Below are 18,336 nucleotides of genomic sequence, written 5' to 3'. Positions count from 1 at the left end.
CAAGCTGCCAGGAAGGCGCTTTTTTCACCGTCCACGTTGTCAGTTCCAAGCAATCATAAACCAGTGATTTACCATTCTGAATATTTCAAGGGGTGAACAAGTCCAACTCCGACACCTAATATGTCCGCTGCAAACGTGAAGATTTTAAAAAGCCACAGAAATGTTGGTTGTAAGATATATTTTTTACTAGTAATTTGCCCTAGCTTTCTCCTTATCCTCCATTTCTTACTCAAGTCATGATAGCCCTATTTGAATGGTTCCCAGTGCTCCGCTTTCCCCACAGCGAGAGACAGATTTCTTTTGCATGTGCTTCTCATTGTGCACGCTGCCACCACGTGACATCTGCTGGTCAAGTGGAGTAATAACACCGCACCGTGCATGTATTACAGGTCCAATGTAAACACATGAATGAATTCTTGCAAAAAGAACAAGAATACTAAGGGGAACTGTAGCGTTGTAGATTTAAGACACAGTGAAAGTTTCTGGGATGCCTTTCAAACAGAATGTATCACAAGACGTTCTGTTCAAATGTAAATTAAATATAGTTATAGTCTATTCAAAAATACCTATCCAAAATTATGGTTGTATAATGCTAGTAAACTATGATAGTAGATAGGTTACTGACGCACAAGTTCCTATTTTTGTTCATTTGAAGTCCTATTTCAAAGCTCTGATACCAAAAGAGTGCTGAAAATATTTGCAGCCATCTAGCAAAAAAAAAATTGAGTGTGCGTGTCCCATTCGGTGTATAAATCACAGCTCATCAGCATAGCCGCGGATAAGAGATAAAAGAAACAGGGCACAGGCGGGGGAGGTGAAGGGGGTACACATGGGCATATCGCCAGCCTGCCCCCCACTCCTTCACCCCCGCCCCTCCACTCGTCCGCTCACTCTTCCACCCCCTGCCCCAGTCCCACTCCCATGGTCGGCCCTGGTTCACCCCCCGGCTCCGCGCTGGCACGGCCCGGGCGCAGGCGGCACACAGACGGCCACGCAGATGGGCACGGGGCTGCACGCGGGGCTGCCTCCCCACACCTGCTCCTCACTGGCACAGGGGCGGACACGTGCACGCTCTCACACGCACACACAAACACAGATGTGCACGCAACACGGAATTATCTCTCTCAATTTATGGGAGCTTTTCACACAGGCAGACGCACCGGCCCGCAGTCCCACGGATGGTAGACAGGCTTCTGCTAAAAGTAATTCATTACTATGGTGGAAATATTACTAAAACTCACTTAACATGCAGAGTTTTATCTTCAGCAGGTGGACAAAATAAACAAGAGCATCTAAATAAACACACAATTTGAGTTTAGTGTTGTAGTCCAAGCAGTCTGTTGAGTCACCAGCCCTTACAATAGACGTCATTAAACCAAAGCTTGTCAAGTCCGGTCATTGGGCCTCATTCATTCATCTTTTCCTTAAAAATATTTGTAATTTCCACTTTAAGAAGATGCTGAGAGAACTCTGCACTAGATTCACAAAGTATTCTTAGGCAGGTGCGCTCTGGTCATGGGGGGTCAGGTGGGTGATGGGGGTGTTGAGTCCAGCGCGGTGACCAGACCCAGGGCTGTGACAGAAGCTCATATAGAGAGCACTGGGGTTGGGACAGAGTCAAAGTCTGTTTTTTTTTTTGTTTTTTTTTTAAATGTTTATTAAGGACATCACAATCACATTAGACAAGCCAGATGCATTGCTTTTAGTAGCACCTCTTGTGTTAGCTCTGTGTGTACATTTTATGGTCCTGGCAAATTCTGAATACAGCGGTGTATTGCAGTTAAGACACTTCAAAAATAATTTAAGATTATTAAAATTGGTAAAATTTTCAGTTAAAAAGTTTATGTTTCTTTAAAATTTCACAGTGGTGCCAGTGTTTGGGCTTTTTGTCAGGAACTATAAGGGTCAGTTTGTAGTTTGTAGTCAGTTTGTATAGTAAAATGTTTATAGAAAATAATTTAAGAAAATATATAACTTACAATCATGGTGGAATTAAAAAATTTTTGTTGCATTATCAGAGTAATAATATTTTAATACAGCAGAATTGTTGTTCTTACGAGTGCTCCTGACTGTTTGGTAGGATTTGTTTTTCCAGAAGAACATTTTCAGTGAAGAAAAAGTTTTGTGAATATGAATGAGGCCCATTATCATTCACAATGATCACCAAGCACATCTCCATTTTGAATTTAGTTCATTTAAAAATCCCAAATTGATCCAAACAGTTTAACAATCAAAATTGGGAACATTAAATTCCTGTTAAAAACTCCAGAACTGAGAAGCCCAGCCTCTCCATAGTGGTATTTCACTACAACAAGTAAACTTTTATAAACTTTTTTGTGCACTCAAGTCTCAAATCCAGGACAAAACAGGATTACTCAAACATGTCCGAGTCAATCAAAATGATAACTATGAGTAAACTAATGATAAGGGAATATCATTATAACATTTGCACACATTATATACACAATTTTACATAATATTGCCCCTTTTAAATTCTAAATAAATTAAAAATTATCTTGTGTATTTAGTAAACCATTGACAACAAGAGTTAAACAGTTAAAATGACATCTAAAGCACTGATTACTGCCTTTAAAAGATTTGTGATTTTGCATTGATCAGTTTAGGATTCTGGCGGGTACTATACTTACACATTTCTCACATTTTAGTGTCAGGGGTTCAAAATGTAACATGCCATATTATTTGTTATACCCTATTAAAAAAAGAGCAATTTAAAAGATGAAATAAAAATACCAACAAGTGCTAGCCCTGATATGCAACACTCTTCAAACACGTCTTAATTAAAAAAAAAAACGGTCACCCTCCCACACGCCTGTACTCATCTGTCACTCACAGATGTTTACGCGCTTATCTCCGAGCAGGCCATAACATGTGCTAAGGAGACAATTTTACACATACACACTATCATAAACATATAGAAGACACAATCTCACACTCAAAGCCAGCAAATGATGTATTTATAGTCCACACACCCCCACACACTCACACTTAGACACCAGCACAGCAACGCATTTCACAATTCATCACATGGCCCCGTGCTGTGCTGTCAAGACAACCATTCAATCAACAGCATACATATTCACTATTGTCATGAGTATTTTCATTTTATTTATTGATGTATTTGCTGTTATTTTGAGGGAGGGTGTTGAAATGAAAAGTCTTCAACAGGTGTGAAGTGGAGAGACAAGTGTAGGGTTTTTGAAGTGATGGTTTGATGGGTTCTGTGTGCTTGTGGTTACCAGAAAAGTCCCCACGTACCAGGAAAGACAAATGGGAATAATGCAGTAACGTGTTCTGGACGTGTGTACAGACTAATAATGCAGCATTGCTCAAATGTGTGATTAATCCTCCAACTCTAGGAATGTTTTTGATGAGGCAACAGCATTCTCACATGACTTAAAGCTCACAAGAGTCCATTTTGATTAATATATGACCTTTAAACACTTCTGTCCACGGAGACAAGCAGTCAGTGCAATCAGGCCAAGTTATAGGTCAGATCTGTGGAGAGGTGACAGAAGATTGCTGTTTTTAGCTATAAAAGCCACTGTAGTTGAAATAAAGCAAGATAATTTAGTGTGCTGTGGACCATTTCAGGCAAACAACAAAACTAACAACAAAAAACATTGCCGTAATAGCTGGCCCCTGACTGAAAAGTTATTGCACCTTTAAAAAAAAAAAATCATATACAGATGAGGTTGTTCCTAATCAAAAATATGCACTTTTTAAATTAATATGCAGTTGACTGTGACTGGACAATGGTTATAGTTCCAACTACCTCTATCCTACTTCCTAGTTCCCACTATGCCTTTCTAAACTTTAGGAGCTGCTATAAATCAAAGATATTATTTATCTATGAAAAAACTTAAGATTTTTTAAAACTTTTTATTGTGTTGTGCTGAAATAAAAGTTTTAAGGAGCTCCCCCAAAATTCCCCCTTTTAAAGAGGAAATGTCTTGTACCCTAAATAAAAAACACACACAAAACATACTCAGTCCAGATGTTTATAATGCATCAGTCTTGTTCATTTGTCTATCCCATTTACCACTGCAACCACTTTAGTGTAGTCCTATAAAACAAGATAACGTACTAAAACAACATGCCATAAAAGCAAATGAGTAAATGACAGGGAAAGTGGATGACTAAGCCGTGTAGCCGAGCTGAACACAATCCCAGTGGCTCAGCAGGAGCACTGTGTAAATATAGCAATGGGCCCCACTTCTTTTATTATCCTGGTGCATTCAGCTGCTGTCGGGCTAATAACATCTCCTCATCTGCTCCAGGACACCTCTGACAGACAAGATCAGGTTCACAGGCAGGACAGATATTTGCCATGGAAGCACGGGCTTAAGAGCTCCGAGTCAGACTGGGTGAAGAGGGGAATTGGACAAAAAAAAAAAAAAAACGGAAACAAGTCAACAGTCCTAATGTGAGTGGCTGAAGACGTGGAGAGATGAGAGTGAAAAAGAGATTGAAATGAAGTCCAATAAAAGAGCCGGGTGAACATCTGTGTGGGATAGCCGTGGGGATTAGGAGGGTTTGGAACATTTTAAGCGCATTAAAGATTAAAAAAAAGGTCAGAATGTTTAGCAACACACCGATAAACCTCTTAAGCGAAACCCAATTGGGGGCTGTCTTTATCCAGAGGCGGCTGGATGGGTAGGTGGGGGTGGGAAGACGGAGACGGAGGTTGAACTGTGCAGCAAGATACAGTTAAATATACTGTTTGCTAACTTGTGATGTGTTTAAGATATTTCAGAAAGTAGTAGGATGTCCAAATCTTAAAATCTACCCATTTTAAGTCTTTGTCCTATTGCAACAGACGTATTGTTATAGATAATCCTTTCACAGTATTCATACAGGATTAGACCATTTTCTCACCGCTATTTATCAGGGTGTGATGTAACAGAGGACAACATAATCTCAGATGTAACTCAATATAGTACAATATAGTTATGATACCGAGAATACTTTTACAAATACTTTAGATTTGCAACTTCTTGGAAGAATGGTTGTCCTTCACTCTGGTTCACAGAATATCTATATTCAAAAATAATTCATTCTGACTCCAAAAGCTGGGTGGAACATGTTTGTGTTTGTTTGTTTGCTGGCGATTGCCAGGGAAACCTCCAGAGCATCACATCATGTGAAGTCTTGGTCATGACCTTTTGTTTTCAAAAGTTTTCAAAACACAATTCTACCCACTGATCAGTTTGGATGGGTTGATGCTGTATGTATTTTGCATTCACTGAAGTAAATATTGTATTGTTTTAGGGATATGTCATTGCTGTGAATTGATTCAATTGTTTTTTTTTACTTTCTTAGAAAGTAAAAAAAAAAAATTAAGTATTTTTCCAGTAATCAAAAGATCAAAGATTCTATCAAAAGTTCAGAGACCTTATACGTTTACCACAAGGACTTAGTGCACAAATGAGCCTTTGAGCCAAGGCTGTGCCTGTCTTCTACAGGCGCTACAGGCCCATTATGGCTGCCCATGTCACATGTGGGAGAAGTATAGTTACAAGTGCACAGCTGCATTCCCACAGCAGCCCAGTGTCAGCGGCCACACTCTCCACAGAGAATGACAGGGTTCTACCACTGGGACAGATACAAGCAAGCCGGGTGGAGGAGGAGTGTGGAGGAGGGCATAGGCTATAGAGGAAGAGGCCAGCACACACATTGGTTGTGTGACTTTTAGACTTTCAGGTCTATTACTTGTCTGTAAGTGAACCAATCCTGAAGAGCTGTCCTTAAATGACTTGGGGGAGGGAGGCCCTGACCATTATAAACACACACACTTTGGCTGCTGGAGCTAATATGATGTAAGGATTCTGTATTCCATCATATACTGTATTTGTGCCTTCTGCAGTTAGATGATGCGTTCAAGTGTAATCCAAAATTGAGAAAAACAACCCTAGAATTGCAACCAGTCCCTTCTCAAGTGTCGTCTGCCGATGCAGAATCACACACATTTGTGCCATGTCTCAGCAGCTGTTGTTTGTCTTCACCAATCTCACTGAGAGAGATTCTTTGATGGAGCATTTGTTTCCATAAAGGTAACACTATTGTGGGAATAATCATCAACACTTGTCAAGTTTAACATACCGAGCTGCTACATTTTTCCTCCACTGATGTAGCGTTAGCGTCTGCCGTCAGTCTGAAATCTTCTCTTACTTAGATTAGATTACATTGAGCTTTGTTTGCTCATGTGTGCTTTCAGAGACACAAACAAACATTTTGAAGCTGTTTGTTAAATTAGCGCTCCCTGCCGCCTTGCAAAAAGCAAACTCTTAGGCCTATATGAATATGTGCACGCTAAATGAGTCCATTAGCTCGGATGACGGCTGCCAGTTCTCCCAGCGAGCCAGCATGTGTATGTCATTTACATTCAAGTGTCTCCTAACGATTTGCCAATGAACGCACATGTTGTTTTTATGTCATAATAAATAGAGTGGCTGAGTAAGCACCAGTCTGCCTTTTGTGTACATTAGCCTAGGTGAGAGTTATTAGCCCCAGTCTGTATTAGCAGTGTGATAAATGTACAGCTAGTGCTAACTTTTGTATACAAGCCAGGAGGATATGAGGACCAGCGGACTGCTACCATCCGCCGCCTAACCTGAGCACTATTAGCATGATAGCATAGCGTATTCTCTTGTTCTGGAGTGTGCAGGAGGCTTTGGAGAGCTGTGAGCAGAAGATAAGCATGATTCATCTTAAGCTTTATGGAGGAACATCTTTGCGCTACGGAGGCAGCCATGTTGAGTGCAAGCTTTCACCACTTTAGTAAATATGCTTTAGCAAATGCTCTGAGTGTTCTATAGATGCCAGCTATAGTGTGAGTGGACATGTTTTATAGTGTCATGTGGGCGTGCACGTGTACAGGCTGGTGAACACGACTTGAAAGCATTTTGTCATGTTTCCTTCTGGTGCCGCCTTCATAACAAACAAAATTTAAAGAGCCCATATTGCACTATTTTCTAATCTCTGTTATAATGTTGCTTCTCATCTTAATCATACCCTTACAAATACTGGACATTAGTTCTTTGTGATGTCATGTGGTAATACAGGAAGTTCTCCACTATGTTTTTAAATTCCATACACTTTCATTAGAATCATTTGGATAATTTCAGATCTGGAAATGCCGATCTCTTTGTCAATTTCAGGGGTGTAGTGGGCATAGTACATGGGGGTAAAAAAATAACAAATATAGAGTAGCCTATATATTATCAATGTCAAACCGGAGCTACTTGCAGTGGTGAAAGCAACCTGCACAGGCTCATGATATCTCCAGTACTGTCCTATTGTGACCCCCTCCCCATGAGGGGACTAGGACTGATCCCCAGACTGGACCAGGAGGACTAAACCAGGACTGAAACAGGACTGAACCAGAACTGATTGTTGGATCGGGCCCAGAGGTGCACCCACATAGACCATCAGGTGACCGCAGGCGAAAGGACCAGAGTAGAGTTCCGCCCCCACAGGGCAAATACCCTTCTCAGGATTCTCGCTCTCAAGTCTAAGATTAGTCCTGGTTTAGACCTGGTTTAGAACTGGTTTAGTCCTGGTTTAGTCCTGGCTTAGACCTGGTTTAATCCTGGTATAGTCCTGGTGTGGTCCTGGCTTAGTCCTGGCTTAGACCTGGTTTAGTCCTGGTTTAGACCTGGTTTAGTCCTGGTTTGGACCTGGTTTAGTCCTGTTTTAGTCCTCAGGGTTCAGTCCTGGCCACATGTGTTGTAGCCTATGATTTATGTTCTGTAGGTGATTATGAATGACATTAATGTTAATAATGTTAATAGGTGGGCAGTATTAAAAAAAAGTCCCCACTTCACAACTGTAGCTGTTAACTTGAAAACTACGGCTTCTTGACATCATGAGGTGGAATAGAGCATTTTGAGCTTTCTAGATGTAGACAGACTAATATTAAATTGTTACTCAAACAAATGTGAATGAAACAAAACACAACTCCAGGTCTGTTTGTGTTAACACCGTTCTATCAAGGCTTATAGGTCACAAGAAATATTTTGTGAATATAGGACCTGAAGTAGTACACAAATAATAATAAAGTAGGTTATAGTAGTGTTGTAGTCAAGACCACACTAATCGAGACCAAGACCTGTCCAAGACCACAGGGTCCCAAGACCAAGACAAGACCAAGACAAGACCAAGACCTCTGAGGGTCAAGACTGAGACAAGATCAAGACTTTAAAGGTCAAGACCGAGACAAGACCGTGATCATGGGCCATCGAGACCAAATCAAGACCTTCAATCATTTTCTACATTTATTTGCATTTTACTGTTATTTTGGCATATATATATCAATGTTTTTATAGATTTATGTCCATTTTATCTGGTAAATGTTAATTTAACCTTAAAATAAGCCCAGCAAACTTTACTGCACTGAAACACTCTGTGTCCCTTTTTTGGACCCACACCCACAGATTGAAAACCCCTTCTTTAAGCCAATTTCCACTGGCACTTTACAGAGAACTGCTTCAAAGTGAATGAAGTGAGTAGGATTTTGGGTAGTTTGAGCGCACAGGCTGCAGTAAGAAGTCCTGCGTGCTGCCGCACACAGTTACAAGTTTATTGTCGACAACAGCAGCCGTAATGAAATATAATTGCACTCAGTGCATGTCAGACCTCGAGTCTGAGAGAAGACCAAGTCCAAGCAACTTCAAGACTGAGAAAGGACTGAGTCCATATGCGCTCGAGTCCGAGACGAGACCAAGACGGTAAGAAAAACAGTCTCAAGTACTACAATGCTAGGTTGTAGTCCACCACAAAGCGCAGCAAGTATTAGGCCTACAGCACCTAAACACTTTTTAATGAATATAAGATGCAATGATGTTCTAGTCCTGTGCAGTGAACTCATGTAGGCTGATCATACATCATCATGTCATACGTCTGAAAAAGATTAAGACCCTTTATATTAATGCCATTCCTGCTCAAATGTGTAGCCTATAGCCGTGGGCCCTGGCCTGTTTTGATTCAAGTACCCTCTTATTGATGTCTCACACTCTTAAGTACCATCTATATCATCTTAAATGTCCATTTAGAACTACTATACTTTCTTGCTCCAATGATATGATGTCCACAATTATACAGAAACAAAATAAAGGATGTACCAAGAACTTTTTTTTTTGTATTATTTTCTGAGATTTACCATTTTAATTAAACCATCAGAAAAGTACCCTTATCAGAACTAGATAAATAAATATAAGTAATTCAACATCTGTAGGGAGTCTCATATTTGACTTTGGATATTAAAATACTTCACAAGAGTAAACGTCTAGCCCTGATTCTGGTAAGAAGCAGCATTAACACGTTAGCAATGTTGAATGTGTACCTCCACCATGCCAATAGATGGCCTCACTCAGACACCACGACAGATGGGGCATTCTTGCATTGATTGCAGAGATTAAAACTCATGATGGCACTTCTCTTGTACGAGAGCTGTATCGTGGCCCTCCAATTATAGTTCTTCATCCCTTCATTCTCAAACCAAGCTCAAAGCAAGCCAAAAGTTACACCTCTTGGGTTTCAGCTTCCCTTTTGCACATACAAGTGGATTTAACACCTAGTAATACGGACAGACTGATAGAGTTTAAAAAAATAGCCTTGTTACAGAGTAGCGCGGAGGCTGCCAAACCACTCACTGCCAACAAATACTTAAACAAAACAACTTATTGAGCTCATGCCAGTAGGCTATATTATTATCTTCATTCCAACTAATTGCCAGGCCAAACTGCGACACATATGCACCTCCTGCTCCAACTGTGGTTTGTGGTCCCCGTTACCATGACAACTGGCCAATTTCATTTTTGGCTGTAAAGCTGTCACGCAGATAATGAAACCTAATGCAGACGTACAGATGTATACAGGTGTGAGGCGGCTTGAAATCTATTAACCCTTCCAACAGGATGTGAAATAGCCCAAAGACAAAACATATCTTATCAGCAAAGCCATGGCGAAGGTTGAGTTGTCAATTGAGAAGAAAAATGATGTGAGCCGCTGCCAGTTCTTATGAAACTTCACACATTTTAGATGTTTTTAACAGAATTCCATTTTCCACAGCCCAAAGCCCAAAGGTTTGATTTGTTGTAGGGTTGGGGAAAAAATTTAAATACATCATGTTCTATAGTGAAGTTTGCAAGTACAGTCCTGTTCTAGTTTGTGCTAACGCTTTCCCAAAGGCTAAAAAGGACTCAGAAATGGTTCAACCCATATTTAATAGCATATTACAATGACAGTTTCATGGTGCTGATGTAATATGTCTGTTCCATTTCTCAGCAGTGCACAGATTGACCTGTTGACAACCACCAATTTCTTAATGAGGCAAAGAAAGAACCTTATTGATATTGACTGTTCTGTTTAAAACATATTTATCACTCAAAACAGTAAAAATGAATGAATCATCAGTACCTCTCTACCCCAATTTTACCACAGACTAGTACTGCACAGTTTTCAACACAGGTAGTAGCTTTTTATAGGATGTCAGTAAGTCTCACATGTAATCTTGATTTTATTAGATACTCTGATCCTGAATTGCTCTTCCTATCTTAAATCTCAAATCAGGAATTGCCGGATTTGTTTGTATCCTTGTGTGTGAGCCTGAGTGCCGTCAGCTAGCAGGAATGCACGGGTACCGCCAAAGCTAAGATGGCTGCCAAGCGCTAAGATGGCTGCCAGAATTCCACAGAGCGACAGCACCAGGAGAGAGGAGCGGAGTGTAAGGAGAAACGCTGGGAGAAAGACTCAGAAAGTGGACTTTGTAAAGCTTAAAAAACATGTGAGACAGAAGTAACTCTATCCCTGCGCGCTCCTCCTCTTCAGTCTGATGAGGTGGTTTGTTTCTCGTTTTGTCTCCACCATTTTGGCACACGAATGGCTGGCACATAATGCACTAATGCCACCCAAGATCTGGACGCTGATTTGGGTTTAGGAGATGATAAGATTGTGGGGGCTGCTCTCTCAACGGACCAAGAGGGAGACGTGGCCTGGGGCAGCCTGAGAGCTCTGGCGCTGTAGGCTAATTGGCTTGAATGGTATATACAATACAACTATAAAACTCCATGAGGGCGCATTACATATGGAGAAAAGAATGGCAGTCTCTGGGCCAAACTAAACTAGCTTAGGAAGGCAATTTGGTGCCTACACGTTTGCATAAACACGCTGGAGTAGTGTAGTGAGAAGGAATGGAATTTTAAATCAACAACCCAAACTTGTGAACTTTGAACTTTGCATGTAAATTGTTTTTATGACTGGGAACAGTGTGTTTCAAGTAACTAGTGCCACCAGGCCTTGGTCTGCATCACATACCTGAGGTCTACCAGGCCTCATTTGACTTTATTTACGTTGTTGGTTGTCAAAAGTTTACATTTGATGCAAACAGAGATTACTGCAAACCATAGCAAATAGCAGGACAATTCATATATTCCAGCTATTGTAGTGTGCTAATCTAACACTAGTACTCTCGTTTCAACATATCAATATTTTTTTTATTTTTAATTAGTTAAAAACTTGCTCTACTGAAAATACTAATGATGTTCTTTTGAGTTTCTATAGCTCAAGATCCCTTTTCCCTTTCCAGCTGTTGCCACATGCTTAACATTAATGCCAGATGCTCTATGACAACCCTGTCAATGTATTAGTGCTTGGGTGATTAAACTACCACAAATGTAAAATGTAAAGTATTCTATTAGTAATATGATTTTTGTCTGTTCTTTTGTGTGTTTCAGAACAATCAGGACAATCAGACAACTCAAACCAGCAAGGAGACAATGACGTCAAGCCCCCACCAAATGGTAAGGATGTCATCGATTAAGTGTGTCTTCTTCACATATGGCTCCAGGAGGAAAGCATATAGCTGCATCATGTACCGTGCACATCCCGTACTGGCCATACTCTCCCTGCATACAGGCAGGCTCTGTGTGCTAGTGTCCCGGCTGAGTTGGGTCTAAAGTTTATTATGGTAAGGAGAGCTGAGGGTCCTGAAGCGCGGGGGCTGTGTGCGGCGCGCTCATAAATCACACTGACGTTATTGGAAGATGGGAACCACATGGCCGCTGCCGAGCCGAGCGCTGACCTCATACGCTGTCCCCGCTGTGGTTAACCCCAGGCAGAGATGGAGGGAGAGAGCTGAAGGGGGTGAAGGAGAGGACTTATGGAGGGAGAGAGAGGGTGTGGATATAAATGTGCACTATAATGTCCATAATGTACCTTGTATCATATGGGATGGGTACCATATTGGTACAGAAAAAAGTTAAAGTAGAACTGGTACCCAAAAGTAATTGATGCATTTTATTTCATGCCTGGTTGGTACTGGGAGATTACTGTTGAAAGGCCATTCATCGTGCTCCATCCATCGTGTTCTATCCATCATCCCAACCAGCAGTCTGAGCAGGGATGCCCAGATTTCCCTTTCCACATACACTTCCTCCAGCTCTTCCAGAAATCCCGAGCAGTTCCCAGGTGAGCCGGGAGACATAGTCCCTGGTGCGTGTCCTAAATCTTCCCTGTGGCCCAGAACCCCTCTCCAGGGAGATGTCCAGGAGGCATCCAGAGCAAATGACAGAGCCACTTCAGATGGTTTCTCTCTCCTCCTCCCTCTTGTGGTGGAGCAGCAGCTCTACTACGAGTTCTCCCTGTGTGACTCCCCACCCTATTTTTTAAGGAGCGCCCCGGCACCTGATGGAGGAAACGCATTTTGACCTCTTGTATCTGCGATCTTGTCCTTTCAGTCATTACTCAAAGCTCATGATCATAGGTCAGATTACGGACATCTCACAATCTCAATGTCAATCTCACACTCCTCACTTATGAACCCTAAGATACTTGAACTCATTCATTTCAGACAAGGATTCAAGCTAATGTGTGATTCTACAAAATGAATGAACATTTTAATGATGGTTATCCTAGATATTAATTAAGAAGAGGTTTGTGAAAAAGTACCATTAAGGTAGTGATAATGAAAACCAGGTACTGTTGTTCTATTAATGGTATCTGAACTGCTACTACGAGCCCTTGTAAAGTACTAATGGGCTACAAAGTCATTTTGAGGCAATTGAATATTTTAAATGGCTTAATTTGAGTTTCTAAAGAGCATGGCACTGCTCAGTAGATATGTTGCACTGTTTGCCTTCAAGTCAAATCTACATAACAGCCATCATGTTTGTTTTGTTACAGAACGGACCGTGCATTTCTATTACTGGCTAAAGTAAGGGGGATGTTAGCTGCTCTACATATGATTTCATTTAAGTCATTCCTGTTGCCGATTTGTGATCAGCATTCCCTTTTAAATTAAAAACAAGTCTCCAGACTTTGGGCAACTGTAGCCTGTCCTAGCGGTTATGGGGCATACACAGAGGAAAGAGGACTGATAGTTCCAGTTTCCAGTTCTAAAAATATTGGTTGAAGATTACAAACATGCAAACATGCCTCTTATAGACTTACATAGTCTCTGTGCCGAGTATGTACTATGGTGTATAATGAACTGTCATTAAATATGAATATGACCAAGGGCGTCTTGTCTGTGTTGTATTGAAAACACATGTCTAGTGGATGACAGCACGTCCCCTCATACATGTGGTACAGCTAACATTAGCATTTGTGAGATGACTGCATCATCATGTCTTCCTCACATTTGGTTTGTGTGTTTGACCCAACTCACATGTTGTGTCTCTCATGTCTTTTCTCCACAGGCCATTTGAATCTGAGTTTCCAGGACTGCTTTGTGACTTCAGGAGTGTGGAACGTCGCCGAGCTTGTCCGCGTGTCACAGAGTGAGTCATGGCTTGAATTCATCACAAACAAGCTGTATCTTCTCTCATTTCAAATAATTGTTTAAATATTGACGCTCTTACCATTCAGCATGTTTTCATCTTTATCTTATTTGAATTCTTCAGCCCCAGTTGCTACAGCGACTGGTCCCAACTTCTCCTTAGCCGACCTGGACAGCCCTGGCTACTACAACATCAACCAGGTGACCCTGGGACGGCGGTCCATCACCTCCACCCCCTCCACGAGGTAGGATACAGTTTTGAGGTTTCTTTTAAAAATAATGTAGACTTTATGATTAGTATGGTTTGCCATTTTTCAGTACAGTTAGTATAATTTAGTTCATGTTGCATGTATAGTTAGACAGTAGTTACTTTAAGTCAACAATCATAATCTAAATGGATACATTGAAAATAATGCAGGTACATGAAACTTATCCATACTAACTTTTCTAACCCCTTGAATAAGTCCTTCTCTCCTTTTTGACTTTTGTCCCTTTCCTGTGTTTCCCTCCACCACTAACCCTCTCATTGGACCCACTCTGTCTGTGTCTGTGCTTGATCCTCTCTCTGCCTCCGCTCATCTTACGCTGCAGGACTGAAATGGAGCTTTATGCAAGTCTCCCACGGAGGTAGTTACACTCATTACAGAATCTGTCCCTTGGTTATGATGCGGCCGTGCAAACACCTCACTGTCACACACAGATCTCACATCGTGCTGTACATTTTATTGGGCACAGATGTGCGACTCTGTAAAATCTGCTTACACACAACAAAGTGGTCCAACCATGGCCACACGCACAATACATTCTGCCCCTCTCTCTCGCTGTCTCCCCCTGTGGCTACAACATAATATAAAAGCCAAACACTGAAGGAGACCTTGACATTTGAAAGTTGCTAACTCTTGATTCCAGCAAACACAGGCCTAGCTCCAGACAGGGCAATTACATTTCATGCAGAATGACACTTTCACAATGAAGTTGTTTGAGAGACATAGACCAGGCATTCATTTTACATATTCATATTTATTAGGGGTGGGTGAAAGTCACCAAAGTATTGCCAAAAGAAATGTAAAATTCACCAGGACCACTTGAAAGGAGAGATATACTGACTCAATGAGACCAAAAGCTGCTACAGCAAGGGACTGAAATATGAAAAAGGGAATTAGATTAGAATTAGAAATGTACAAATATGCATAAATACATTATAGTATTGGTTGCACATACGGTCCAGATGTTGTCAAATACCTTTTATTATAGAAAATAATCATCAATGTGTGTCTGTGTGTGAAAATTAATACTCAGTGTATAATGTGATCTCAAACTCACTGTGTGTATGTGGTCTCAGCTCCAACAAGCGTAAGTCCATTGACGACAGCGAGATGGAGAGTCCTGTGGATGATGTGTTCTACTCGGGCCGGTCCCCCGCAGCAGGCAGCAGCTCTCAGTCCAGCGGCTGGCCCAATGATGTGGATGCAGGTATGGCCCATAGACCACCACACACAGTATACCACCTCTGGAGGTGGACTAATCGTTAAGCAAGACAGCAATCATTTTAAACCATTCAAATGTTCTTCATCTAAATGGTTGTTCAAGTGACATTATCTAACCAAGCTAAATGTATTTATTTTTGGTGGGAAATATGCCAATCTCATCCATAATTAAAAATAACTAAAACTAAGATCTCTAGTAATAGTGAAATAAATAAAATATTGATCATAAATATTCCTTCAATTTCCACTGTGGTATCAGTGAAATTAATTCAAAGCTGTACAAAAAATGCTGAGTTTGTTTAAAGCTGCACTATGTAAATTTTTTGATGGAGGGTCAACGAAGTCATTTAATCTGGAATTTTTTAATGCCATACTGTGGAACATATGTTTCTGTTTTTCTTTAACAATAAAGGCACTTACAATTATACTACTGTGAGACATTTTAGGCAAAGAATTAGCATCTTCATGAGGTGAGGTACCCTCCACTAGAAAAGTGACATAGTGCATCTTTAATATGTAGCTGAAACCTCAGTACACCTCCTCACATAATAATTTCATAATAAGAATCATCTTCCTGCGCAGTGTAGAACGTTCTTTTATACTGGCTCGTACTTTTTGCCTCCTGTATATGGGCAGGCCACATATCCTGCTGACTTTTCTGTTTCATGGAGTTTTTCTGTTGCATCTCTACACTATCCACAGAATTTGATTACTGAAAGATGAGCTCCATTCCGCCATGTTCACGGCACCTCTTTAACAGGGTGGAGGTAGACAACGCACTGATGGATGTCTAAACTCCTCAGAACGTAAAAGCCCAAAATACCGCCACACTCAGTCAGAAAGTATTTCCCTTGAGGGTGAACCTTCCTTTAAATCAGACCACAATAGCTCCAGTGTTTATGTGTAGAAATGTAATATTCAGAATGTCAGATATATGACGTTAGACTATTGTGCGTGTTTTGGTGAGGAGCTGTTGCCAGGCGCTGTTCAAAGCCATGCTCCAATACAGTGTAATCCTAGACCTAGCGTTATTTTGATGGTCTGTCTAATTTATTTAATTGTAATTTTGTGCTCTCCAAAAGGGGCAACAGAAATGAAAGTGCTAGTATAGTTCGGATTTCAGTGCAATATTGAAATAGTTTGGTGCAAATATGTTATGTTTTAATGTTTTGTTAAAATCTAAAAGACGGGACTCTATAAATTTAAACTGGACAAGCGTTTCAGTAGTTCATGAGAAATAGACAGGCCTAGTCCATATAAAAATACTGTGTGTAATAAAAGGTTTTGAATAATGTTCAATTATGTCTATTAAACATCTGAAGTGAGCGATTTGTTTTACTAATAAGGGCAATAAAAATATACTTGCAAACAATGAACAAAACTTTATATTATATAGTATCCAATTTAAATGTTTATGTCAGTATTTTAACAGAACATTTCAGCAGCCCAATTGGCCCTAAATCCTAACCATTTAACTTCAACTTCCACCATTTCCACCTTAAAGTGTCTTGACAGCCATCTTGAAAAAAATCCTCACAAATGCATAACGCACATCTCTTGGGTGTAGTATTAAGCTTGTTTTACTGTATATATAATGTATGTACCCCTCCTAATGGCCGTCTCTCCTTCTCATAGACTGACTGTAGGCGCCGCCAGTAATGATGTAACTTTTATAGACACTTGCTGCACTCTATAACATGAAAGTCCCATGTCGCCTGTTTTTAACCAACCCCCTATGTCTTTCTCTCTCTTTCTTTCCATCATCTCTCTCTGTCTTTTTCTCCTTCGTTGTTAACTCTCCTTTCTCCCCTGTTTGGCCTTTCAGTGCAGCACCATTTGGCCAGTGTGCAGGAGAGGAAGATTAAGCATGAGAGCGATGGAGTGCAGTTTCCTTACCATGGTTAGTTAGAACATTAAACATTATATTGTGTCCATTCATGTATGCTTCGGCTTGCCAGCTCCCCTCTCTCTGTCTCTCTGTCTTTCCTTGTCCTCTGGGTCTGTCTTCCGCCTGTCCTGTCCTGTCCCTTGTCCATCCCGCCCTGTGTCTTGTTTCCTGGCTGTGCTGCCGCTGGGTGGGGTTGTGTTTCTCTTCCAGATGTTTGCTGTTGTTTATTGTGGGGTTTGCCAAAGCCGCTTGGTTGCCCTTTAGCGCCATAACAATCATCAAATATGTAAACATGGGTGAAAAGTTTTTGAAGAAAGCATTTGCTGTGTACAGTTTGAGTGACTGTAATTGTAAGTGTGCAATGGCAAAATTCATTCACTATTCTAAACCACTAGCTTAACTTTTTGCCACAGTGTGCTGCCATTTTAATTGTTTTAAAATGTGTTTCAGCAGTACACCTGTGGTAAATACAGTAAATATAATATTTACATTTGAAACAGTAGTGAGACGTTTGACTTCTGTCAAAATACACACACTACTAGTTTAGTTCACTGGTGACATTAGTCCTAAATGTGTGGAGAAATTATAAACTAGTGCTTCAAAAAGAAGCTGTAGATTCAGTTTCCTGCCGGGCTCTTGCATGTTGTTCTCTGAACTGAACCATAACGGTTAGATTTTTCCCATTGCCAGTGTTGACTTTTCTGCTGATGTGCTAAAAAGTAAGTGATGAAAATTATTCCACACTTGATCTAATGTTTAACCCAAAGCTGATGTGTGATAAGTGAGTACTTCCTCCTTAGTAACATACTGTACAACCTGCTTTTATATCTAGTGTGTGGCGTTCTGCTGCTGCATTTGTATTGTGCTCACAATCAAGATTTTTGCTATCATATAGCTCAGCCGCCTTGGGTAAATCAAACCCTTTTACAATTACTGTTTCCAAAAACCTCATTGTCTCCAGCCGCCACATGAATACAAACAAGAGTTTGTGATGCCAGTGTGAATTTGTGTTCCATAAGTGCGCTGCTGGGTTGTAGTAATTTTGTCGTCAAGCCCTGAGAGGCAATGCCAGTGATGAAAGACACCAGAATGGTGGGGGCTGTTGTGAACAGGGGATTGTGGCGTAGTTTTGTTTAGAGAGAGATGTCGAGTGGCGTCCCACCTGC

The 18,336-nt window shown here is 40.8% G+C and overlaps 1 protein-coding gene across 9 annotated transcripts in view; it reads left to right on the top strand.

Annotated features, from left to right (window-relative positions):
• nfixb (nuclear factor I/Xb) overlaps positions 1-18,336 on the top strand; it is a 126,609-nt gene that overhangs the window by 89,229 nt on the left and 19,044 nt on the right. For 6 of the 9 annotated variants that reach the window (XM_055152583.1, XM_055152585.1, XM_055152584.1 and 3 more), the window contains 6 exons: positions 11,754-11,819; positions 13,716-13,796; positions 13,920-14,040; positions 14,387-14,422; positions 15,138-15,268; positions 17,108-17,182. In XM_055152583.1, coding sequence (XP_055008558.1) covers positions 11,754-11,819; positions 13,716-13,796; positions 13,920-14,040; positions 14,387-14,422; positions 15,138-15,268; positions 17,108-17,182 — 510 coding nt within the window. The remainder of the gene's footprint in view (positions 1-11,753; positions 11,820-13,715; positions 13,797-13,919; positions 14,041-14,386; positions 14,423-15,137; positions 15,269-17,107; positions 17,183-18,336) is intronic. The other 3 variants (XM_055152581.1, XM_055152586.1, XM_055152587.1) reach the window with 3 other exon arrangements.

This window comes from Boleophthalmus pectinirostris, unplaced genomic scaffold (genome assembly GCF_026225935.1).
Source record: "Boleophthalmus pectinirostris isolate CB_2022bp ecotype Guang Dong unplaced genomic scaffold, ASM2622593v1 HiC_scaffold_17, whole genome shotgun sequence".
Lineage (NCBI taxonomy): Eukaryota > Metazoa > Chordata > Actinopteri > Gobiiformes > Gobiidae > Boleophthalmus > Boleophthalmus pectinirostris.
The sequence above is the reverse complement of the archived record's forward strand: the minus strand, read 5'-3'. Positions and strand labels throughout refer to the sequence as shown.